Genomic DNA, 26,282 nt, shown 5'->3' on the forward strand with positions numbered 1-26,282 from the left:
TCAACCTCCTCCCTAGGAGCCCCGGATTCCGGTGCCAGATGTATCCCCAATCTGATATAGCAATTTCCTTTCTCAGAGGATTATAAGCTTCGAGTTCCAGCCGTCTCTGTATCCTGTGGACTGAGCCAATATTGTCTTCGTCATCTCTCTCCTGACTGGGCGAGCACTGATCTGAGCCGCTGCTAACTGGGACAATAAAACCACCATTTGCAATAAATGTGAAGAATTCACTGCAGAGATGTGCCGGGTTTTTGACCATCTGGGAAGTGGAAGGTTGGATATTTCACCCGCTCCAAGGCTCACGCTCGGTGTTGAATTAGACAGAGCAATTCAGGACACTCATGGTGGAGTACGACTGGAATATGGAAGTGCTGCTAGTCCATTATGATATCGCAGCAGTTGGTACGTCACTATTATAGCTTGGGGTGCTCTGGAGTTCAGAGTTCAAGTCCAGCATTCTCTGTAAGAAGTTTGTACCTCTTTCCTGTGAGCGCACGGGTTTCCTCCAGGTGCTCCAGTTTCCTCCCACAGTTCACTTCCTCCCACATTCGAATCACTCTATGGGGCCCAGATCTTCTCCAAACTGGATCTAGAGAGTGCGTACAACCTGATTCTCATCCGCCAGGGGACGAATCGAAGATGGCGTCCCTGACACCCTCTGGCCACTATCAATACTTGCTGATGCCTTTTGGACTTTTCCAACCCAACCATTTCCCAAGCCTTCAGTAACGAGATCCTCTGAGTCCTGCTACACAGATATGTGTTTGTCTACCTCCATGACGTCCTCATCTGGGATGGTGGTGAATATACATTGCTCAGGTTGAGGCATTTGATGTTGTGGTGTTTGCCAAGTTCGGCAATTGGCTTGCAGGTGTTTCATCACCAGTTGAGGTGACATTCTAAGTCCACCATTATTGGTGCTTCTCTCTGGGAGCGCATGCACTTACATAGACCCTTATTCGCTTGCCTCGTTCCTGATTGGCTACCATTTCAGTTGACCTTTGAATTCTATTGGCTCGCATTTCTTTGGCTCTTGGGTGTTCATAGTTGGCGCCTATTTCAATATGCTTGTACACAGAGTTATCGGATGAGAAAGATTCTTGTGCCTGTTTTGTGTTTATCTGCGCCAGAGCCATCGCAGTGTCTGGTTAAAATGGTGTCCTTCATGTACTGGGATCAGAGAAGGGGTAGCCAGTCAGGACCAAGGCAAATGAATGGGGACCTATATAAATGCGGGCACTCCCAGAGAGGAACACCAACAGCTGCACACTGAAATGCTTGTAAGCTGATTGCCAAGCTCAGCAAACACTGCGACATCAAACATCCTCATCTTCTCGGTCACGTTCGTTCAGTCTTTCAGCGTCTCCTCAGAAGCCAACTGTACTGCAAGCTAGAAAAATGCCAGTTCTTGGGTTACGTCCTTTCTCCCCAAGGCATAACCATGGGTGCAGAGAAAGTCTGTGCCATCGTTGAATGGCCCCAAACATGCTCCCTCAAACAATTACAGCGCTTCTCCAGCCCCTACCGTGGTTTCATCAGAAACTACAGCCAAATTGCCACTGCCCTCTTCTCCCCACCAAGTCACCTACTGCACAGATAACCTCATGCTTTCGAGGAGCCCACGAGGTGCTTCACCACCGTTCCCGTTCTCCGCCATCCAAACCCTTTAGGACCTTTTGCTGTCGAGGTGGACACATCTCACCTGGATGCCAGCGAGGACCAGACTGGAAGACTCACCCTTGCGCCTTCATCTCATGCAAGTTTAACTCTGCACAGCATTGTTATGGAGTAGGAGATAGAGTGCTACTCGCCATTAAATGTGCCTTTGGGGAGTGGCAAGACACGTCGAGTCCTTGCTGATCTGGACTGACCACCAGAACATCATAAGTATTCAACAACCCACCATTTCAGCCCATATGGGTGGTATGGTAGCATAGTGGTTAGCACAAAGTTAATTTCTAAAGTAAGTGCTGTAGCGATGTACTACATACAGAGCTAGAGACGACAAGTCGTTTCGAGACTAGTTTATTCAAACTTCGCGGCGCTGGCATTTAATCCCTAGCACCTGCCCTCTCCGGGCGGAAATGACACCAGAGGTGCATCACCAACGTCTCTCCCCCCCCCCCCCCCCACCACGTGCTGGCTACTTGTGAGCCGGTTCGCCTGCGCAGAAAGTGGGTCGCCACATAACCCCCCCCACCCCAAGAACTGGCGATACACCCCCCAATGTCCACAGTCAGGATCAGCCTCTGTTTGGGAGGTCTGCCTTTGCGCCACGGTGCCTGAACCTCGACCGGCTGTGCCAAGTCCACATGGGCTGGTTTGAGTCAGTCCACCGTGAAAACCTCCTCTTTCCCCCCAATGTCCAGAACGTACGTGGACCCGTTGTTGTTGATCACCTTGAACGGCCCCTTGTACAGCCACTGTAGCAGTGCCTGGTGTCCGCCCCTTCGTACAAACACAAACTTACAGTTCTGCAGTTCTTTGGGTACATGGGTCGGGGTCTGTCCGTGCTGTAAAGTCGGTACGGGGGCCAGGTTGCCGAGCCTTTCGCATAGTCTGTCCAGGACTGCTGCGGGTTCTTCCTCTTGCCCCCTTGGGGCTGGTATGAACTCTCCCGGGACAGCCAGGGGTGCGCCGTACACCAACTCGGCCAACGAGGCGTGCAGATCCTCTTCGGGTGCTGTGCGAATTCCAAGCAGGACCCAGGGAAGCTCGTCCACCCAGTTAGGTCCTCTCAGGCGGGCCATGAGAGCCAACTTCAAGTGACAGTGGAAGCGTTCCACCTAGTCTGTTCGACTGGTAGGCAGTTGTGTGGTGTAGCTGCATTTCCAACAGGCTGGCCACAGCCAACCACAGGCTGGAGGTGAACTGGGCGCCTCTGTCAGAGATAATGTGGGCTGGTACCCCAAGCGTGCTACCCAGGTTGCGATCAGTGCTCGGGCGCAGGAATCGGCAGATGTGTCGGTGAGCGAGACAGCCTCTGGCCACCTCGTGAACCGGTCTACCATAGTTAGGAGGTACCGCGCTCCTCGGGACACTGGTAGGGGGCCCACGATATCCACATGAATATGGTGGAACCTCCGGTGGGTGGGTTCAAACTGCTGCAGCGGGGCTTTAGTGTGCCGCTGCACCTTGGCTGTTTGGCACTGCGCGCACGTTCTGGCCCATTCACTGACCTGCTTGCGAAGTCCGTGCCATGCAAACTTGCTGGAGACCAGCCGGATGGTTGTCCTGATAGATGGGTGCACCAAACTGTGTATGGAGTCGAAAACTCGCCACCTTTGTGAACACGAAGGTGAACGGTTTGTGGTCCGTGAACGCGGTGAACGGCCTGCCTTCCAAGAAGTACCTGAAATGCCGGATTGCCAGATACAGTGCCAACAGCTCCCGGTTGAAAGCACTGTACTTGAGTTTGGATGATCGTAGGTGCTTGCTGAAGAACGCCAGAGGTTGCCAGCGCCCCTCGATGAGCTGCTCCAGCACCCCACCGACTGCTGTGTTGGATGCGTCCACCATGAGTACAGTCAGAATGTCTGTTCTGGGGTGCACCAGCATCACGGCATCTGCCAAGGCTTCCTTGGCTTTAACGAAAGCAGCCGCGGCCTCCTAGTCCCAAGTAATGTCCTTGCCTTTACCCAACATCAGGGTGTACAAAGGGTGCATGATACGGGCTGCTGAGGGGAGGAAACGGTGGTAGAAGTTCACCATACCAACGAACTCCTGCAGGCCTTTGACCGTGTTGAGCCGGGCAAAGTGGCAGATCGCATCTACCTTGGTGGGCAGAGGTGTTGCCCTGTCTTTAGTCATCCTGTGGCCCAGGAAATCGATGGTATCGAGACCGAACTGGCATTTGGCCGGGTTGATCATGAGGCTGAAATCACTCAGACGGGAGTAGAGCTGGCGGAGGTGGGGCAGATGCTCCTGACGACAACTGCTGGCTATAAGGATGTTGTCCAAATAGATGAACACAAAGTCCCGGTCACGTCCCACCGCATCCATTAGCCACTGGAACGTCTGTGCGGCATTCTTCAGGCCAAGCGGCATTCTTCAGGCCAAACGGCATTCGGAGGAACTCTTAACAGGCCGAACGGGGTGATAAGTGCTGTTTTGGGGATGTCTTCAGGGTGCACCGGGATTTGATGGTATCCCCAGACGAGGTCTACTTTGGAAAAGATTCTTGCCCCGTGCAGGTTTGCTGCAAAGTCCTGTATGTGCGGCACGAGGTAGCAGTTTGGAGTTGTAGCCTCGTTCAGTCTGCGGTAGTCGCCGCATGGTCTCCAACCCCCAGCTGCTTTGGGCACCATGTGCAGGGGGGAGGCCCATGGGCTGTTGGACCTCCATACGATCCCCAATTCCTCCATCCTCTTGAACTCCTCCTTCGCCAGGCGGAGCTTTTCCGGGGGGAGCCTTCATGCGCGGGCGTGGAGGGGTGGTCCCTTGGTCGGGATGTGGTGCTGGGCATGGCTGCCGTGAACTGCGGTGCCGGAATCAATGGAAAGTCCACCAGGATTCTGCTGAATTCGTTGTCCAGCAGCGTGATGGAGTCCAGGTGCGGAGCTGGCAACTTGGCTTCACCCAGGGAGAACATCTGGAAAGTCTTGGCATGTACCAGTCTTTTCCCTTGCAAGTCGACCATCAGGCTGTGAGCTCGCAAGATGTCCACCCTCAGGAGTGGTTGGGCCACGACGGCCAGTGTGAAGTCCCAAGTGAACTGGCTGGCGCCGAACTGCAGCTGCACTGTGCGGGTGCCGTAGGTCCTTATCGTGCAGCCGTTTGCGGCCCTCAGGGTGGGTCCTGGCTTCCTGTTGCGGGTGTCGTACCCCGTCGGGGGCAAGACGCTGATTTCTGCTCCGGTGTCGACCAAGAAGCGGCGTCCTGACTGTTTGTCCTAGACGTACAAGAGGCTGTCCTGGTAGCCAGCCACCATAGTCATTAGTGGCAGGTGGCCCTGGCCCTGGCCCTTGAAGGGTGGGTGACAACAGTGGGCTTCTGTGCCCCAGCACTGGTGGTAGAAGCACCACTGTTCACTGGCCTCCTCACTCCTGCCTCTGTGTTGTGTGCGCACCCCCCGCCGGGCCTGGTCTGGTCTGCTGTTGGGCGCGTGGCCTGGTAATCTGACCAACGGACGCCACACTCTCCCTTTTGGCTTTCCACAGCACGTCTGCCGGGGCCGCCACCTTCCGGGGGTCACTGAAATCTGTGTCGGCCAGCAGCAGATGTATGTTCTTGGGCAGTTGCTCTAGGAACGCTTGCTCGAACATGAGGCAGGGCTTGTGTCCGTCAGCCAGGGACAGCATCTCATTCATCAATGCCAACGGCAGTCTGTCTCCCAAACCATCCAGGTGAAGCAGGCGGGCACCCCGCTCATGCCGTGAGAGGCCAAAGGTCCCAATGAGCAGCGCTTTGAATGCTTCATATTTGCCTTCTTCCGGGGGCGACTGTATGAAATCTGCAACCTGGGTGGCCATCTCCTGGTCAAGGGCACTCACCACGTGGTAGTAATGCGTGGAATCAGAGGATATCTGCCGAATCTGGAACTGGGCTTCTGCTTGGCTAAACCACGCGTGTGGTCGCAGCGTCCAGAAAGTCGGCAGTTTTAGCGAAACTGCGTGAACAGATGAAGAGTCGGTCATCTTTGGTCCAAATCCCGTTTGGACCGTCGGGGTCACCACTGTAGCGATGTGCTACACACAGCGCTGAAATAACGACACGCAGTCAGTAAGTCATTTCGAGACTAGTTTATTCAAACTTCGCGGCGCTGGCATTTAATCCCTAGCGCCCGCCCTCTCCGGGCGGAAATGATGTCAGAGGTGCATCACCAAAGTCTCCCCCCGCGCGCGGGCTATTTGTGAGCCGGTTCGCCTGCGCAGAAAGTGGGTCGCCACAGTACATTAATTGCTAAAGAATGTACATGTTCAGCACAGCATTGTAGGCCAAAGGGCCTGCAAACTCTCGCCCCAGTTTATTGGCCCCTTCAAGATTACCCATCGCAACAATCCAGTCACTTAATATCTCCAGCTGGCACTGTCCTTTGGGATTACTCTTGCCTTCCACGTGTCCTGCCTCAAGCCCGTCGTCCGTAGTCCTCTCAACCCACCTGAGCCTGCGCCTTCCGGACCCCAGGATGGTGGAGATTGCCCAGTGTACATGGTTTACTAGTTGATGGATTCATGTCGTTGTGAATGGGGTGTGATTTACCCGGTCAATTGGGAAAGGTATGGTCCAGGAAAGAGGTCTTGGGTGCTGTCCACTTTCATCTTGGATCCGTTGCTCATCGAAGAGTTCCACTGGACTGATTGGGATTGTCCTGGCCCTTCGGGTGCCTTCTATAGGTTGGGAGGGGGATCCTGCAGAGGCAGGCACCTCCCAGTCTCTACCCTGCTAACAGGAGTCACCCACCACTTCTTTCCAACTCATCACCTGCAGCCTGTGTGAACCCAGCCCTCATCTACAGTCCTTGTTCACTCATTCGAGCTGGCCAGCCTCGACCAGTTGCTTCTCGCCCTCAGTTACCTTGTTGCCTTGTCATGTTTCGTATCCATTCTCTCTTGTTATGTGGCCCCTCGTAGCTTGCTATTGTGCAGTTTATTATTAAAGTGATCACTCACTGGTAAATCATCTCAGCTGCTCTGCGTTTGGGTGAAGCCCCCTCAACAATTCCTGAGACCTTAGTTGTACCTCTGTGCCCTAAACAGCAGCGTGTATCTGGCATTTGATGATTGATGATTAAACACCAGCGTGTATCTGGCATTTGATGATTGATGATTAAACACCAGCGTGTATCTGGCATTTGATGATTGATGACTTGTGCCTCTCATCGTGTTCATTTAGGTCAATCCTCAGCTGCCTTTGTTATGAGGAAGACAATTTCTCCTCAAAACTGAGATCCTCCAATCTAGGCAGCAACCTAATGAACCTCCTCTGCATGCTCTCCAGTGTAATCACATCACTTGTATTGTGTCACAATTGGCGTGTGGCCAAGTGGTTAAGGCATTCGTCTAGTGATCTGAAGGTCGCTAGTTTGAACCTTGGCTGAGGCTGCGTGTGTGTCCTTGAGCAAGGCACTTAGCCACATGTTGCTCTGTGACAACACCGGTGCCAAGCTGTATGGGTCCTAATGCCCTTAAACATTGGTGGCGTGGAGGGGAGACTTGCAGCTTGGGCAACTGCTGGTCTTCCATAAAACAAAACCTTGCCCAAAACTTTCCAAGGTGCAAATCCGTGGTCTATCGAGACTAACGGAGGCCTACCTACATTGTGTGACAATAGTCCAAAGGCAGCCTAATCAACCGTTTGATAAGTTGTAACAGGACATCCCAACTCGTGTCTCTGCACTGACTCATGCCGTATGCCTTCTTCACCAACCCATCAAGCTCTGCCACTAGCTTCAGGGAATTATGGACATCAGCCTCTTGATCTCTGTCCATTATCAATACTGGGCACTTTACCATTTACTGTATGCATCCTACCTTGCACCTGTATGAATCAAATTGCATCTGCCAATCCTCTGCCCAACTTTACACCTGTTTTATATTCCACTGTAGCCGTAAGTCAACTTTGCTTGCTAGGCACAACACCTTCACTTTGTGTCATTTGCAAATGTATTAACCATGCTACACTCACACAGATTGTCTCAGATATCCGATCAGAAAAATGTTTTTCCAGCACTGCCCTCAGCCTCTTCACCATGCCGATTTCAGATCCAGTTAGTCAGCTCATCTTAGATCTTAACCAGTTATGCATCTTAACCTTAATAAAGTCCATGCAGACATCCACCACCCTACCTTCACTAGTCCCCTTTGTTACCCCCTGAACAAACTCATTCACATTGTAAAACAGGATGTCCTCTGCACAAAGGCATGCTGCTGACTCCTAATCAGTCTCTGCCTTTCCAAACATACGTAAATCTTGCACCATAACATTTCCCTACCACCCCTTGGCAAACGATGAAGCATAGAACTCCGCTAGGGCACCAGCAATCTCCTCCACTGTTTCCCATAATATTCTGGGATACTTCTCATCCCGTCCTGGGGATTTATCCGCTGTTACACATTCCAAGACATTCAACACCTATACCTTTTAATACCTACGTGCTCCGTACAATTAACAACCCTCCCCCAGATAGATGATCATCCACATCCTTCACAGAAGAGAAACATTCATTTAGGGCAACGCATACATTCCAGGCTCCTTTTCATCCGTGTAAGGACTTGCCTTAATGTTACCTGCCCAGAATATTTTATAGTGTTCCTAATTTCATTCTTAGGTACTCTCCTACATCCTCTATGTTCCTCAAAGGACTTGCTTGATTGTAGTTCCCAGTCCAATATCTCTCATTTGTCTTTTTACTGATCACACCTGCAATAATCTTCTACAACCTTTGTCATGCCAGGTTCCCTAATCTTATCATCTTTTCCTTTCACCCTTGCGTGATATGCCGTCCCTGAAATTTCTTTGAAAAGATTTTTACCTGTCAGATGTCATTTTATGCTCAAAACTCTGCTCCCAGTCTACTTTGGTCAGGTCCTCCCTCTTGAATCAGCCTTTTTCCAATTCGAGACCTTAACATCTGGACAAAATTACCCCTCTTTATAACTACCTTGAAAGAAATAGAATTGTGCTCACTTTTTCCAAACTATTCCCCAGCTGACCCTTCCACCACATTGCTTAGGATGAAATCAAAAACAGCCCCTTATCTAAATATTGTCCCAAAAGAAAACGATCTTGGATGTATTTAAGAAGTTGCATCTTGGATGTATTTAAGAAGTTGCTACACGCAGCGCTAAAATTACGACACGGAGTCGGTGACTGCAGTCGAAGGAAAAAACTTTATTTGAAATCTTCAGCCTCACTTTTAAGCCTCCCTCAACCTGCCCCCCGTGGCGCAGAGGCTCCAAAGCTCTGTGCTCGCAAACCCCCGTAGGCTATCTAATTGTGAGTCGGTTCGGATGCGCCAGGAAATGGGTCGCCACATAACCACCCCCCAGAACCGGCGATACACCCCCCAATGTCCACAGTCTGGGCCAGAACCTGCTTGGGAGGTCGGCCTCTGCGCCGAGGTGCCGGAAACTCGGCTGGTTGCGCCAGGTCCACATGGGCCGGTTTGAGGCGGTTCACCGTGAAAACCTCCTCCTTCCCCCCAACGTCCAGCACGAACGTGGCCTTTGATCGTGGTGGGTCGGGGAAAGAGGCGGACCGCATCTACCTTAGCGGGCAGAGGGGTTGCCCCGTCTTTAGTAATCCTGTGGCCCAGGAAGTCAATGGTATCGAGTCCGAACTGGCATTTGGAGGGGTTGATTGTAAGACCGTACTCACTCAGTCGGGCGCAGAGTTGACGGAGGTGGGACAGATGCTCCTGATGACTGCTGCTGGCTATGAGGATGTCATCCAAATAGATGAACGCGAAGTCCAGGTCCCGTCCCACCGCGTCCATTAACCGCTGGAACATCTGTGCGGCATTCTTCAGGCCGAACGGCATGCGGAGGAACTCGAAAAGGCCAAACGAGGTGATGAGAGCCGTTTTGGGGACGTCGTCAGGATGCATCGGGATTTGATGGTACCCTCGGACGAGGTCTACCTTGGAGAAGATCCGTGCGCCGTGCAGGTTTGCTGCAAAGTCCTGAATGTGCGGCACAGGGTAGTGGTCCGGTGTGGTAGCCTCGTTCAGCCTGCGGTAGTCGCCGCACGGTCTCCAGCCCCCCGTCGCTTTGGGCACCATGTGCAGCGGGGAGGCCCATGGGCTGTCGGACCGCCGGATGATCCCCAATTCCTCCATCCTCTGGAACTCCTCCTTCGCCAGTCGGAGCTTGTCCGGGGGAAGCCGCCGAGCGCGGGCGTGGAGGGGTGGTCCCTGGGTCGGGATGTGGTGCTGTACGCCGTGCCTGGGCATGGCCGCTGTGAACTGCGGTGCCAGAACCGATGGGAACTCCGCCAGGACCTTGGTGAAGTCGTTGTCGGACAGCGTGATGGAGCCGAGGTGAGGGGCTGGCAACTGGGCTGCACCCAGGGAGAACGTCTGAAAGGTCACGGCGTGTACCAGTCTCTTCCTGGGCAGGTCGACCAGTAGGCTGTGAGCCCGCAAAAAATCCGCACCCAGAAGCGGTTGGGCTACGGCGGCCAGTGTGAAGTCCCACGTGAACTGGCTGGAGCCGAACTGTAGCTGCACCTGACGGGTGCCATAGGTCCTTACTGTGCTGCCATTCACAGCCCTCAGGGGGGGACCCGGTGCCCTGCTGCGGGTGTCATAACTCGTCGGAGGTAAAACGCTGATCTCAGCCCCAGTATCGACCAAAAACCGGCGTCCCGACCTTCTATCCCACACATACAGGAGGCTATCCCGATGGCCAGCCGCCGTAGCCATCAGCGGCGGCTGGCCCTGGCGTTTCCCGGGAACTTGCAGGGCGGGCGACAACGGCGGGCTTCTGCGCCCCACCGCTGGTGGTAGAAGCACCAGTGTTCATTGGGCCGGGGGTTGGCGGGCTCTGCGGCCGGGCCTGGACTGGTTTGCTGCCGGGAGCGTGGCTGGGAGATCTGTGCGATGGACGCCCCGCTCACCTTTTTGGCGTTCCACAGCAAGTCCGCCTGGGCCGCCAGCTTCCGGGGGTCACTGAAATCCGCGTCGGACAGCAGCAGGCATATGTCCTCGGGCAGCTGCTCCAGGAATGCCTGCTCAAACATGAGGCAGGGTGTGTGTCCGCCGGCCAGAGACAACATCTCATTCATTAAAGCCGATGGAGGTCTGTCTCCCAAGCCATCCAGGTGCAGTAAACGGGCAGCCCGCTCTCGCCGTGAGAGTCCGAAAGTCCTGAGGAGCAGGGCTTTGAATTCCGTGTACTTGCCGTCTGCCGGGGGCGACTGTACGAACTCCGCGACCTGGGCCGCTGTGTCCTGGTCGAGGGAGCTCACCACGTAGTAGTAGCGGGTGTCTTCTGAGGTGATCTGGCGAACGTGGAATTGGGCTTCGGCTTGCTGGAACCATAGGTCCGGGCGCTGTGTCCAGAAACCCGGCAGTTTCAACGAAACTGCATGAACAGAGTCGGCGTTGGTCATTTCTGGTCCAAAAATCGTTTGGACCGTCGGGGTCACCAATTGTAGCGGTGTGCTACACGCAGCGCTAAAATTACCACACAGAGTCGGTAACTGCAGTCGAAGGAAAAAACTTTATTCGAAATCTTCAGCCTCACTTTTAAGCCTCCCTCAACCTGCCCCCCACGGCGCAGAGGCTCCAAAGCTCTGTGCTCGCAAACCCCCGTAGGCTATCTAATTGTGAGCCGGTTCGGATGCGCCAGGAAATGGGTCGCCACAATCCTACCTAAGGGTGGATGCATGGAAATGCGAGACTTCACAGCACCGAGGATTACCGATCGGGGTCCGATTCCTGCTGCTGTCTGTAGGAAGTTCGTACCTGATCCCCATTTCTTCCTGCATTCCAACGATGTACAGAAAGGGTCAGTGAGTCATGGGCATGCTATGTTGGCACTAGAAGCATGGCAATCCCAGCGGGCAGGCCCCCAGCGACTGCATTGTTCATTGATGCATTTCACTGTGTGTTTTGATGTACATATGACAAGTGAAGCTAATTTTTCCAATCTTTACAATAAGGCAAACACAGTGAATATTCGGAAAGTTAAAATCCCCACCATAGTAACCCTATAGTTTTCAAATTTTTCTGGAATGAAGTGAAAGATTCGGCTTGCTACGCTGTTAGCAACACACAGCTGGTTCCATCCCCATTCTCCTTTTTCCAGACCTTGTTGACCCTGTTTCCATTACTCAGGTACTCACAGCCTCTTCATGAAGAAATCGCTCTCCACAAGCGGCTGAAACACCGGAATATTGTCCAGTACCTGGGATCGGTTAGTCAGGATGGCTTCATCAAAATCTTCATGGAGGAGGTCCCAGGAGGTGAGCACTTTTAGTTTCAGAATGAAACATTTTGGAATACAATGTGTGAGTGATTTAGGATTGAAAGTGGTGCATCATAGAAACATAGAAATCTACAACACATTACAGGCCCTTCGGCCCACAATGTTGTGCCGACCGTGTAACCTACTGTAGAAGCAGCCTAGAACTTCCCTACCTCATAGCCCTCTATTTTTCTAAGCTCCATGTACCTATCTAAGAGTCTCTTAAAAGATCCTATTGTTTCCACCTCCACCACTGCTAGTGCATTCTACGCACTCACCACTCTCTGTGTGAAAAACTTATCCCTGACATCCCCTTGTACCTACTTCCAAGCACCTTAAAACTATGCCCCCTTGTGCTAGCCATTTCAACCCCGGGAAAAAGCCTCTGACTATCCACACAATCAATGCCTCTCATTATCTTACACACCTCTATCAGGTAACCTCTCATCCTCTGCCGCTCCAAGGGGAAAAGGCCGAGTTCACTCAACCTATTCTTACAGGCATGCCCTCCAATCCAGGCAACATCCTTGTAAATCTCCTCTGCACTCTCACTATAGTATCCGCATCCTTCCTGTAGTGAGGTGACCAGAACCGAACACACTACTCCAAGTGGGGTCTGACTAAGGTTTTATACTTACTGTCTGTCCGCACCGCTCTTTCCCTGAAAATGTAACACTTCATTCTGCACTCTATGCTGGCTTCTCCCTTCTACTACCTCATCGTACAGATGTGATGTAATACATAACAATGTTTTTCACTGCACCTCAGTGTGTGACAACAGTAAACCAGTAGGATTTACAAACTCACTTCGGATCTGTGCTCCAGGGAATTCCTCTCCTCAGAGCAGCCAGCTCATCGACTGAGATTGATTCCTGTGGTTAGTCAATAACTTCATTTTGACTAACAGAAGCTGGGTTAACCTGTCATAACTCACTTTTATTAAATTGCATCATGTATTTCCTGTAGTCGTCAAAGTGCGATTGTTTTTGAATCATGGCAGTGTGTCAATACACCAGTTCTGAACTGGTCACAGTTCTGTTACACTGGCAGCTGGTTCTCCAGTCCTTATAAAGGAGTTGTGACTTTGTGACAACTCTGAGTACCATAGGGTGGCATGGCTTTACCGTACCAGTGACCCGGGTTCAGTTCTCCCGTGCCCGCGTGGGTTTCCTCCGGGGGCTCCAGTTTCCTCCCACAGTCCAAAGGCATACCAGTTGGTAGTTTAATTGGTGATTGTAAATTGTCCTGTGATTGGGCTAGAATTAAATTGCTGGGCAGTACGTTTCGAAGGGTTGGAAGGACCTAATCTATACCGAATCTTAAAAAAATCAATTAATTGATTTGATTAAATTAACCCCTAGCATTATTTTAGTGTGACATCACTCATGACATGGGCTTGAGAAACTTTCTGTAAATGATTTTCCGTGTCTGTGTGTGTGGGGTGTAAATCTTATGCACGCACATAAGATTAGGTTTATCTTTACTTGTCACGTGTACTTTGAAACATCAATACAGTGAGTTGTGTCATTTGCGTCAGTGGCTAATACGTTCTGAAGATTGTGCTGGGTCTCCTACAAGGATCGTCACACTTCCAGCACCAACATGGAATGCCCACAGTTCACTAACCCTGACCATTTTGTGCGTTAATGTAAGTTTCCGCAAGTGCTTGCCCATTACGTGCACTCTTCCCAGTTTCTTGCTAGACTTGCGTCCTAACATTTTGCCCCTGTGCTGCATAGTCCGTGCTCTCTACCGGCACCTCGGTAGTCTTTCTGTTTGGTGAAGTGATCGCCCGTGTGACCCTTTGTACGCAGGAAGCCTCTCTGCTCTGCTGCACTCCAAGTGGGGTCCACTGAAAGACAACGAAGCCACGATTGTTTTCTACACAAAGCAGATCCTGGAAGGACTGAAGTACCTGCATGAGAATCAGATTGTGCACAGAGACATTAAGGTAATGGGGAAATGAGACAGAAATGAGTAATGAGACAGTGTGATTCAACCTAGCCATCACTCATTTCCCAGCACACCGCTGGCTGAGTGATGTCGGCCTTGCTAAAGGAGAAATGGTTTTGACGCCAAGCATAACAGTAACACACAATAGCAGGAGAAGGCTAGAGCTCATCTAGGGGGTAGCAGAGGTTTGGAGGGTTATCGATAGAAGAGTTACTGATAAAATTAATGCCACACAATTTGTAGTTGGGTGTGAGGCACCGGTGACAGTTGGAAAGAGCTCGGCCTCGGTCTGTCCACACCCCTCAGTGGAAGCTACTGTCAGCAGTGGCAGTAATCCACCTTCAGGCAGCACCGCCGGCTGATACGCTGAGGTAAAGCGGCTTTACAGAGTTGGCCATTATTTAGGGGGAAAGCTGTTTAAATAACAATATAACAAAAAGCATAAAGCAATTAAAGCATCTTACTGTGCAGGAGCAGTCACTCCTCTTTTAGAATGGAGACGCTGTTACAGTTCCAAGCCTCCCATCGTATGGATGTTGAAGAGAATTTGTTAACGTAGAGGCCAAGCCATTGGCCATATTTAAAGCAAGGCTGATGGGTTCTTGATTAATGAGGGTGTCAAAGTTTATGGGGGAACGAGGAGAATGGGGTTGAGAGGAATGAAAAAATCAGCCATGAATCAGCAGACTCCGGGTCAATAGACAATAGACAGTAGGTGCAGGAGTAGGCCATTCAGCCCTTCGAGCCAGCCCCGCCATTCAATGTGATCTTGGCTGATCATCCACAATCAGTACCCCGTTCCTACCTTCTCCCCATATCCCTTGACTCCGCTACCTTTAAGAGCTCTATCTAACTCTTTCTTGTAAGCATCCAGAGAATTGGCCTCCACTGCCCTCTGATGCAGAGCGTTCCATAGATACACTACTCTCTGGGTGAAAAAGTTTTTCCTGAACTCTGTTCTAAATGGCCTACCCCTTATTCTTAAACTATGGCCTCTGGTTCTGGACTCCCCCAACAATGGGAACGTGTTTCCTGCCTCTAGCATGTCCAATCCCTTAATAATGGCTTAATTCTGCTCCTACGTCTTACGGTGTCATGGTCTTCACCCTGCCTCTTCCGATTTCCGGGAAGCCTGTTCTATGTAGGCTGCTGTCCCATTGCTTTCCCCACTGACCCTTCGTTCAGTCATACCAGCCTGTGGATCCACCACCCCTGTCCCTTCTGTACCCTCCGGGCACTCAACCTTTGTCCTATCGTCACAGAAGCTGCAGGCTGCACCCACGGTGTTATTCAGCCGCACAGACTGCTGATCTTGTCACCAATCATGTCACTACTTTCCCGATGAGCGTTTAATCTCCCCGACGTATCAGATGATGATGAGAAGGTTTGCAGTGAGGAGTGAGGGGAGGATCAGCCAGCCGGGGGAACAGTGCTGACAGTACCTTTAGATATGGCACAATTGCTGAGAGGGAGGTGCTGAAACAGGTCGATAGTTCACAGACTTTAATTGGAACAGAGTCAGAGGGAAAGGAAAACAAACACTAGACCAAACAGGGCCATTAACTAAAACTCTCAAATGGAAAATGAAGCCAAACACTCCGGCTTAAAGGAATGACCAAATGTAAAATGAACACCACTAGCCTTTGGAGTCAGTGGACTCAACGGTCCAATTACTCAGGCAAAGCCGAATGCAAACAGGCAGCAAAACATTGCTGTGATTTGCTCAAATCTACGACGAAAGGAATGGAGTTAAATACCATCACAATTAAATAATAATTAGCTGACGCGTGCATATTCACGAGCGCAATTGCCGTATCTGCCTCGCTGCCGAATCCGTGGTTGTGACGAGCGTCTGCTTAGCATCTCTCCTGGTCTTCACTGCTGTTTTCACTAGCTCTCGTTCTGGGAAATGGTTCTGCGCTGAGTTTCACTGAAACAAAATCTCTCTCCAAAGGGGGATAACGTACTAATAAACACCTACAGTGGAGTGCTGAAGATCTCAGACTTCGGGACGTCGAAGAGGCTCGCGGGAATCAATCCTTGCACGGAAACGTTCACAGGTGACTGAGCGCAGAGTGCAGGGTGGTCTTTGGTTCATGGCATCAGCAGAGTGTGTGTTGTGGGACTGGGTCAGGGTCGGCTCTGACCATTTCAAATTCTATATCACGGGCCATTCAGCCCACTAACCCCATGCTGAATATTGCACTGAACTACACTAATCCCATTTACCTGCATTAGGTCTGGGCGATTGAAGTACTTGTCCAGATGCCCTAAATGTGTTGTTCAAAATGCATTTATTATCGAAGTATGTATAAATTATACAGCTTCGAGATTCATCTCCTCACAGGCAAGACACGAAACAAAAAACCCAAAAGAACCCATTTTAAAAAAAAAGACCAACAAACACAAAATGCATAGAGAGAAAACACAAATCGTGTGACCAATAGAAACAAGGAACAATACCACCTCCAGCACCCTCAGGGGGTGTGTCCCAGATTCCAACGACTCTCTGTGCGGAAAAGCTCCACCTCAGGTTTTCTCCAAACCTGCTTCGTGCCTCAGTTCCAGGCACCTTTGTCTTAGAGATCCCCACTCTGAGAAAAGGTTTCTTAATAACTACTTAATGTATAACCCGGGTGCTATTGCTCAGCTTTTCCAAGTCACATCTCAGCCTCCACTGTCCAGGGTAAACAAGTCCAGCCTATAAGTCTGTACAACTGAAATCCTTCAATCTTGGGGTGCTGGTACTGACGACATTGGGTGAGTCAGGGTGTTGGGTGTGACAAGACTGGGTGAGTCGGGGTGTTGGGAGTGATACTGGGTGGGTCGGGGTGTTGGGAGTGACAAGACTGGGTGGGTCAGGGTGTTGGGAGTGACAAGACTGCGTGTATCGGGGTGTTGGGAGTGACAAGACTGGGTGGGTCGTGGTGTTGGGAGTGACAAGACTGGGTGTATCGGGGTGTTGGGAGTGATGACTAGGTGGGTCGTAGTGTTGGGAGTGACGACTGGGTGGGTCGGGGTGTTGGGAGTGACGACTGGGTGAGTCTGGGTGTTGGGAATGACGACTAGGTGGGTGGGGGTGTTGGGAGTGACGACTGGGTGAGTCGGGGTGTTGGGAGTGAAGACTGGGTGGGTCGGGGTGTTGGGAGTGACGACTAGGTGGGTCGGGGTGTTGGGAGTGATGACTGGGTGAGTTGGGGTGTTGGGAGTGACGAGACTGGGTGGGTCGGAGTGTTGGGAGTGACACTGGATGGGTCGGGGTGTTGGGAGTGACAAGACTGGGAGTATCAGGGTGTTGGGAGTGACGACTAGGTGGGTCGGGGTGTTGGGAGTGATACTGGGTGGGTCGGGGTGTTGGGAGTGACAAGACTGGGTGGGTCAGGGTGTTGGGAGTGACAAGACTGCGTGTATCGGGGTGTTGGGAGTGACAAGACTGGGTGGGTCGTGGTGTTGGGAGTGACAAGACTGGGTGTATCGGGGTGTTGGGAGTGATGACTAGGTGGGTCGTAGTGTTGGGAGTGACGACTGGGTGGGTCGGGGTGTTGGGAGTGACGACTGGGTGAGTCTGGGTGTTGGGAATGACGACTAGGTGGGTGGGGGTGTTGGGAGTGACGACTGGGTGAGTCGGGGTGTTGGGAGTGAAGACTGGGTGGGTCGGGGTGTTGGGAGTGACGACTAGGTGGGTCGGGGTGTTGGGAGTGATGACTGGGTGAGTCGGGGTGTTGGAAGTGATGACTGGGTGAGTCGGGGTGTTGGGAGTGACGAGACTGGGTGGGTCGGGGTGTTGGGAGTGACGACTGGGTGAGTCGGGGTGTTGGGAGTGACGACAGGGTGGGTCGGGGTGTTGGGAGTGACGAGACTGGGTGGGTCGTGGTGTTGGGAGTGACAAGACTGGGTGAGTCGGGGTGTTGGAAGTGATGACTGGGTGAGTCGGGGTGTTGGGAGTGACGAGACTGGGTGGGTCGGGGTGTTGGGAGTGACGAGTGTTGGGAGTGACGACTAGGTGGGTCGGGGTGTTGGGAGTGACGACTAGGTGGGTCGGGGTGTTGGGAGTGATGACTGGGTGGGTCGGGGTGTTGGGAGGGATACTGGGTGGGTCGGGGTGTTGGGAGTGACACTGGGTGGGCCGGGTTGTTGGGAGTGACTGGGTGTGTCGGGGTGTTGGGAGTGACGACTGGGTGGGTCGGGGTGTTGGGTGTGACACTGGGTGGGTCGGGGTGTTGGGAGTGATGACTGGGTGGGTCGGGGTGTTGGGAGGGATACTGGGTGGGTCGGGGTGTTGGGAGTGACGACTAGGTGGGTCGGGGTGTTGGGAGTGATGACTGGGTGGGTCGGGGTGTTGGGAGGGATACTGGGTGGGTCGGGGTGTTGGGAGTGACGACTAGGTGGGTCGGGGTGTTGGGTGTGACGAGTGGGTGGGTCGGGGTGTTGGGAGTGACACTGGGTGGGCCGGGTTGTTGGGAGTGACTGGGTGTGTCGGGGTGTTGGGAGTGACGACTGGGTGGGTCGGGGTGTTGGGTGTGACACTGGGTGGGTCGGGGTGTTGGGAGTGATGACTGGGTGTGTCGGGGTGTTGGGTGTGACACTGGGTGGGTCGGGGTGTTGGGAATGACGACTAGGTGAGTCGGGGTGTTGGGAGTGACGAGACTGGGTGGGTCGGGGTGTTGGGAGTGACGAGACTGGGTGGGTCGGGGTGTTGGGAGTGATGACTGGGTGTGTCGGGGTGTTGGGTGTGACACTGGGTGGGTCGGGGTGTTGGGAGTGACACTGGGTGGGTCGGGTTGTTGGGAGTGACTGGGTGTGTCGGGGTGTTGGGAGTGACGACTGGGTGGGTCGGGGTGTTGGGTGTGACACTGGGTGGGTCGGGGTGTTGGGAGTGACGACTGGGTGGGTCGGGGTGTTGGGAGTGACACTGAGTGGGTCGGGGTGTTGGGAGTGACGAGACTAGGTGGGTCGGGGTGTTGGGAGTGACGACTAGGTGGGTCGGGGTGTTGGGAGTGACGACTGGGTGTGACATTCTCAGTTTATGAATTGTTTCTGTGTTGGTTCTGCGGCTCCAGGAACTCTGCAGTACATGGCCCCCGAGATCATCGACAAGGGACCGCGAGGTTATGGCAAACCTGCAGATATCTGGTCCTTGGCCTGTACCGTCATTGAAATGGCCACAGGAAAGCCGCCCTTCTTTGAACTGGGAGAGCCCCAGGCTGCCATGTTTAAGGTAACCAGACTGATGATGTGATCTAGTCATATTGAGATGAGCAAAGCAGATGGATCTGGAACTTAAGGGATTTACTTCTGTGACTTTTGTGTGTGGAGATTTTCAGAGTCATAGAGTACTATTGCACACAAGCAGACCCTTTGGTCCATCCTGTCCTTGCTGAACAATTATTCTGCTAGCTAATCCCATCAACCTGAAAATAGACCATAGCTCTCCATACCCCTCCCATCCATCTAGTTATGCAAACTTCTCTCAAATGCTGAAATCTAACCTGCATCTATAACTTGTGCTGGCAGCTTGTTCCACACTCTGACAACCCTCTGAGTGAAGATGACCCCCTTAACCTTCTCACCTTTCACCCTTAACTTATGAACTGTAATTCTAGTCTCACCCAAAATCAGTGGGAAAAGCCTGCATTCATTTACATAATTTCTGCCTCTAATAATTTTGTATATCAAATTTCTCCTCATTTTCCTACACTCCAGGGAACAAAGTCCTAACCTATTCCACCTTTTCCTATAACTCAAGTCCTGGCAACATCCGTGTAAAATTTCCACGCACACTCTTTCAATCTTATTGCTCTTTTTCCTGTTGGAAGGTGACTCCAACATTAGGGATCATCAATGTCTTATACAACTTCAACATAACACACCAATTCCTGCACTGAATAGAAACACATAAAATGCTGGAGGAACTCACCCAGCCAGGCAGAATCTGGGGAAAAGAGTAAACAGTCGACGTTTCGGGCCGAGACCCTTCGGCAGGACAGGAAAGAGAGGTCAGAATAAGAAGATGGGGGTGGGGGGGTGTGGAGGAAGACGCACAAGGTGGCAGGTGATGGGTCAAACCAGGTCGGGGGGGTGGTGGTGTGAAGTAAAGAGCTGGGATGTCAATTGGTAAAAGAGATAAAGGGCTGGAGAATGGGGAGTCTGATAGGAGAGAACAGAAGGCCATGAACGAAAGGGAGGGGGAGGAGCACCAGAGGGAGGTGTGGGAGGGAAATGAGAATGGAGAATGGTGAAGGAGGCTGGGAGTAGCGGCAGTTACTGGACGTTCAAGAAGTCAATGTTCATGCCATCAGTTTGGAGGCTACCCAGATGGAATATAAGGTGTTTCTCCTCCAACCTGAGTGTGGCCTCATGGTGACAGTAGAGGAGGCCATGGTCTGACTGTCAGAGTGGGAATGGAATGTAGAATTGAAATGGGTGGCCACTGGGGCATCCCTCTTTTTGTGGTGAGTGAATGTACTTGACGAAGCGGTCTCCCAATCTACATTGGGCCTCACCGACATCCAGGAGGCCACACCGGGAGGACTGGGTACAGAAGATGACCCCAGCAGACTCACAGGTGAAGTGTTGCCTTACCTGGAAGGACTGTCTGGGGCCCTGAATGGTGGTGAGGGAGGAGGTGTAGGGGCAGATGTAGCATTTGTTCCACTTGCAAGGATAAGTATCAGGAGGGAGATCAGGAGGGGAGGGACGAATGGACCAGGGAGGCATGTAGGGAGCGATCCCTGTGGAAAGTGGAAATTGGGGGGTGTGGGGGGGGAGATGTGTTTGGCGGTCGGATATTTTGATATATGAAATTCAGATCTCACAAGTGCATTTATCCAGGGCTGGATGTCCCAAAGCAGTGTTCCTGAATCTCGTCGTGTGTCTGTCCTCCAACACTTTCAGGGGAGAGTTGTGTGATCAACGGTCACTTGATCTTTGAATCCAAGTACATTAGTGGGTGTAAAAGTGGTTCTTGCCTGTAGTATTGGGATGAGTTACAGAGCAGAGGGAAACCCTGCCATCTCTCTGGAATAAGGCTGAGTGTTTGACACTGTGTGTGTTCTGACAAGTGGCAGGACAGGGTGCAAGTGTCTTATAGAACGATGGGATGTGTGTCTGCAGATACGAGTCACGTTTGTCTGTCACAGCATGGTGAACTGGTGTCAGACGTGATAACTTTGTATGCGAGTTACCTGCGTGACATTTCATTGTCCTGACTGTCCGGGTGATGGGTTTGTTCCCTGTTTGTTCGACTGTAGGTGGGAATGTTTAAGATCCACCCAGAGATTCCGGAGTCGATGTCCCTGGAAGCAAAGACCTTCCTTCTGCACAGCTTTGAGCCCAACCCTGATAAGCGGGCCACAGCCTCAGAGCTCCTCAAAGACCCGTTCCTGAACCGGAAGAAGAAGCCGCCCCCAAAGCCGGGTACGGGAATGACTGCGGGTGCTGTGGGAACGTGGCTGAGTGGGGTGGGGAGGGACAGGTTACCGTGAGATCAGAGGAGCGGGGGTGGGGGGGACTGAAAATATGAGGAAGTGGAATGGGGAGCAGGTTAGGTGGCATTGGCGAAGAATTGGACAGAAGCAGAAAGAGACGGTGAGCTCGATGGAAATACATATTGGAGAATGAAAAGGGAACCAGGGTAAGACACTAAACATAGAACATTGAAGACCACAGTACAGTCCAGGCCCTTCGGTCCACAATGTTGTGCTAACCTTTATAACCTACTCTAAACTCATTCTAGCCCTTCCCTCCTACATAGCCCTCTAATTTTCTATTATCCGTATGCCTTTCTAAGAGTTTCCTAAATGCCCCCAATGTATCTGCCTCTACCACCACCCCTGCAAGGGTGTTTCACACACCCACCGCTCTCCGTGTTTAAAAAAAAACAACTTACATCTGACATCCCACCATACTATTCTCCAAGCACCTTAGAATGATGCCCCCTCTTATTCGCCATTTCCCCCCGGGAAAGTCTCTGGCTGCTCACTCTGTCTATGCCCCTCATCAGCTTTTACAGCTCGGCCATCCTCCTTCACTCTGAAGGGAAAAGCCCTCGTTTTCTCAGCCTCTCCTCATAAGACATGCTCTCTAATCCAGGTAAGTCTCCTGTACACGCTCTCTAAAGCTTCCACATCTTTCCTATAATGAGGCAACCATAACTGAACACGATATTCCATGTGTGGTTTAACAAGGGTCTTGCAAAGTTACCTCGTGGCCACTGAATCATGAAGGCTAACTCACCTTACCCCCTCTTAGCAGCCTGGAGAGGACATTGAATGAGAATTGAAGGGTTGCCGAAAGAAGTGGAGGAATAGGGGGAGCCGAAACTGGAAACTAAATGGAAAATAAAGTGGGGAGGAAGCAGAGTGATTGAGTGGGAGGGGAATGAAATAATGGGGAAAGGAAGAGGGGTAAGAAATAATACTGAATGTTGGGAAGAGGGATTGAATGGTATTAGTCTGGATGAATATTTGATGTCTGGCATGTATGTGATGGGCCAAAGGGCCTATTTGCATAAATCTATGATTCTTTGACACCTGCATGGTCACAGAGAGAATGGACAAACTCCACATTGACAGAACTGGAGGGGCTGGTCAGGGTCAGACCCAGGTCACTGCAGGTCTCCTGTCCACGCCCTTGTGCCACCTCTTACAGATAATGTTTAAAGATGGGGATGCAAAATAAATGCAAATCCTCTCTCACAGTACACCTGAGCACTGTGCATCCTATTCCCACCGACCTCCAGTCTCCTTGGAGTTAATTCTTCTTTCCCTGGCTGTGTGTGAAATTTGGCCTTTCAACCCCCCCTCCCCCCCACCAGCTCCCCCAGTGCTTGCTGCAGAGTATGTGCTTCCCCTGTGGCTGATGATTCCTCCTCTTTCTCCAGGTGAATTTTACCACAGTCTGTCAGTCCCCACAGCAGGGCACAACAAGGAGGGGTCCGAGATCCACCACCCTTTGGATTTTAGACTCATGCAACCAGCACTCTCACGGAGCTGCTCGATTCCCGAGCTGCCCGTCAAGGGCAGCTCACCACAGCAGGAGTTCGTCAGGTAATGTGCCCTCAACGGTGTGGATTCTGGTGTTCCTTTTTGCTGGGATTGATTTAATCACTGCCCCTGTCCTCGCCTCCGCAGTGTGCTTGAGGAACAGATGGATGACATCCCTTCCTCGCCTGAAGAAAATGCCTCCCTCTTCCTCTTGAAGAAGGACAGTGAGTGCAGGGCCACTCTCTTCAAGATACTGACAGAGGACTGTGAAACGGTGGTCTGGAACATTCTAGAAGCTCTGGCTCAGGTACGCATGATGTACTGCTGTGGGGTGGTAGTAGTGGAATCTGGGTTGAAGGTCAATGTGTGATCTGATCTGTGATCAACTGATGTGAACCTTTTTAAACATACATGAGACCACATCGAGTCTGACAGGCAACGTTTGGTCCCCATCCCTCCAACTTCTTGATGAGGCACGAGAGAGCGTAGATGCTGGAATCTGAAACGAGAATCAGTCTTCTGAAAGGACTCAGTGGTTGAGCGACATCTGTTGGGGTGGGGGGGGGGTAAGGAATCTGAGTGTGGGATCGGAATCGGATTTAATATCAGTGGCATAGGTTGTGAAATCTGTTGTTTCGCGGCAGTAGTAGGTAATAATAAAAACAGAGTTACAGTATACATCTGCCTGTGTGAAAAAAGCAGTGAGGTAGTGTTTGTGGCTTTAATGTCCATTCAGAGGGGAAGAAGCTGTTCCTAGATTGCTGAGTGTATGCCTTCAGGCCCCCGTACCTCCTTCCTGATAGGTGCTCGTCCTGGGTGATGGGGGTCCTTAATGATGGGTGACAGCTTTCTGAGGCATTGCTCCTTGAAGATGTCCTGGATGCTGGGGAGGCTGGTGCCCACCATGGAGCTGGCTGAGTTTACAACTTCCAGCAGCTTATTTCGATCCTGTGCCAGACGGTGATGCGGCCAGTTAGAATGCTGCAGGAATTTCTGCTGTTCAACTGCTACTTCTGCTGGAAAAAATAATTCCAGGGTTCTTCTTGTGTTATCTCTTGCATCGCTCCTGTATAATTTGCTGAACTTCTCTCTTTGTTTTTTTTTTGGGACCAGATCTCCAACTGTAAGTTTACACGTGAACACATCCGGCATCTGGTCACCTGCTTGAAGAACTACATTCGCTCTGCGGACCGCAAGTCCATTATAAGAGACATGTCCTGCCTGAAGGCAGAGCTGCACCTTGACAAGGGAGCACTCAACGAAATCCAGATTGTCCTCTTCACCTTCCAGGATGCTGTAAGTTAAAACATAATGGGGTGGTTGGGTTTTCCCCTCTGGAGCCACTGGGCCCAGCCCACTGATCTTCCATACTGACTTTCAAAAGTCCCTTGTGGTTCAGTGAGTAAGAACTACAGCTATGAGTTGGGAGAAGTGATGTGGCGCGGTGCAGTGAAGGGCTGTGTCCTGGACTGTTTATCAAGGGGTAAGTACAGGAGATCCTGCGGATGCTGGAAATCCAGAGCAACACGCAAAGTGCTGGAGGAAATTAGCAAGTCAGGCAACATCTATGCAGGGAAATAAATGGTCCACTCTTTGGGCCGAGACCCTTCATCAAGATGTGATATAAGGTCCCAGCCCAAAACATCGAGCATTTATTTCCCTCTATAGGTGCTGCCTGACATGTTGAGTTCTTCTAGCATATTGTGTGCATTGTCATAAAGCAAAGGGAGTGCAATATGCTAGATTGCTTTAATTTTAGCTGCTACCACATGGATACCTCCACGTGCAGAGCCACTGTGTTCAGACCAGGTGTGACGGAACAAAGCAGGCATTAATTAAAGTGAGAACCAGCCTTCAAAACAAAAGCCTGTTCATAATTTAACTTCCACTGATACTTAAAGACCATTAAAACAGTCACTGGGTGCAAGATATTCTGATTCTCTCCCCAACGTTCATGGTAATTGGCTACTACTGAAACCTTCATGATCAGGTCAGGGAAACCGTTATGTGACCATCTCCTGTGTTAACACATTGTGATGAAGACATATCATAGCCATCTAATACATCGTTTTGTTAGCTAATATCCTGGCTGTTTATATATTCAACAGTATAACAAAAGAGGTATATTTTGGGTGTCTGGTGTATGTTTGAAATGCCCATGGCTGGTCTGAAGCACAAAACACTGCACACCCACACACTAGGAGTGTCTGCAGTAAAATGAAGATAATGCAAGTTCTGCCATTGTTAGTATTTTGGCGGTATCAGGAATGATGATCGTTAAGGTAATGGTTCATTGTCCAAAGCCCTCTGGCTCATGTTTGTCTACCATCCCGGGCCTGGTCTGACCTGCACGAGTCTTGAGACTGACAATGGTGTGGATGGCTCAAAGTTCTCCTCCGATGTTGTTAGTGATAACTAAAGACAGAATTGGACATGACAGAAGCCTGTCGTTCCAGTGAAGTCCTCCACTCTAACGCTGGTAGATGAGCCATAGTTGGAAGAGATGGCTCAGAACTTTAATGGTCAACAGCTCAGCATACTTTTCAATTGTAGTCTCAGACATCTTTATATTACCTTCAGATCAGGCTTTCAGAGCGTTGGCCCACAGATTTGTTTAAAGGGCTGAATGGTTCAGTCCCGATCTTATTCATGTTCCTAACAACCCACGTTGGTACATTTCCAATTGCAAAATGCTGAAGCACATGGCACTCTGTGATTTAATGTCTAGGCCAATGTTTGTTAAGATGTGGGCACCTAAATTTATGGAAGACATAAGTAGGAGTCTGGCCAGATGCCCAATGCACTGTCCTTGAGATGAGGAGGCTGAAGGGTAGGGGAGGAATCCTCTGTAGCTTTTAGTAAAATTATTAGCCCTTATTAATAAGGCTTTTCTTTCTAGATGAGAAAAGTTCTCCGGCAGCGCCAGATTAGACCACACCTGATGTTCGCTCTGGACAACATCATTCGCAAGGCCATGCAGATAACGTTTGCTGTTCTAATCCCAGGTGTGTAACGGGAATTCCCACATCTTCCATCAGCATCTCTGTAGCAAGCAAGTATTTCCTCACAGCATAACTGAACATAGGTCCTTATGTTGAAGCTACTCCTAGTTAGGTAAGCGGGTTAGAAGTTCAAACTGGTCAAATCCAGTTCTGTTCAAATCCAGTTCTGTTCAAATCCAGTTCTGTTCAAATCCAGTTCTGTTCAACTGGTCAAATCCACTGGAGCTGATGATGAGGGTCCGACTGCTCACCATGGGAAGGTGACCCACTTTATAGCATCATAGAGAAGTACAGCACAGAAACAGGCCCTTCGGCCCACAAAGTCCATGCTGATCATCAACTGTCCACTGACACTAACCCCCCATTAATTCCACTTTATTTTCACATTCCTATAAACTCCCCCCAGTTCCTACCACTCACCTATACCTACACAA

The 26,282-nt window shown here is 51.1% G+C and overlaps 1 protein-coding gene across 2 annotated transcripts in view; it reads left to right on the forward strand.

Annotated features, from left to right (window-relative positions):
* Window positions 1-26,282, forward strand: part of LOC132383398 (mitogen-activated protein kinase kinase kinase 5-like) — a 195,583-nt gene that overhangs the window by 120,505 nt on the left and 48,796 nt on the right. For both annotated transcript variants that reach the window (XR_009508658.1, XM_059954299.1), the window contains exons 16-24: window positions 11,780-11,907; window positions 13,724-13,860; window positions 15,817-15,922; window positions 18,923-19,080; window positions 21,113-21,278; window positions 22,744-22,909; window positions 22,994-23,153; window positions 23,960-24,142; window positions 25,746-25,851. Coding sequence is in view for 1 of the 2 variants with exons in the window: in XM_059954299.1 (XP_059810282.1) it covers window positions 11,780-11,907; window positions 13,724-13,860; window positions 15,817-15,922; window positions 18,923-19,080; window positions 21,113-21,278; window positions 22,744-22,909; window positions 22,994-23,153; window positions 23,960-24,142; window positions 25,746-25,851 (1,310 nt within the window). In the remaining variant the exon portion in view is untranslated. The remainder of the gene's footprint in view (window positions 1-11,779; window positions 11,908-13,723; window positions 13,861-15,816; window positions 15,923-18,922; window positions 19,081-21,112; window positions 21,279-22,743; window positions 22,910-22,993; window positions 23,154-23,959; window positions 24,143-25,745; window positions 25,852-26,282) is intronic.

The sequence above is a fragment of the Hypanus sabinus genome, chromosome 30 (genome assembly GCF_030144855.1).
Source record: "Hypanus sabinus isolate sHypSab1 chromosome 30, sHypSab1.hap1, whole genome shotgun sequence".
Classification (NCBI taxonomy): Eukaryota; Metazoa; Chordata; class Chondrichthyes; order Myliobatiformes; family Dasyatidae; genus Hypanus; species Hypanus sabinus.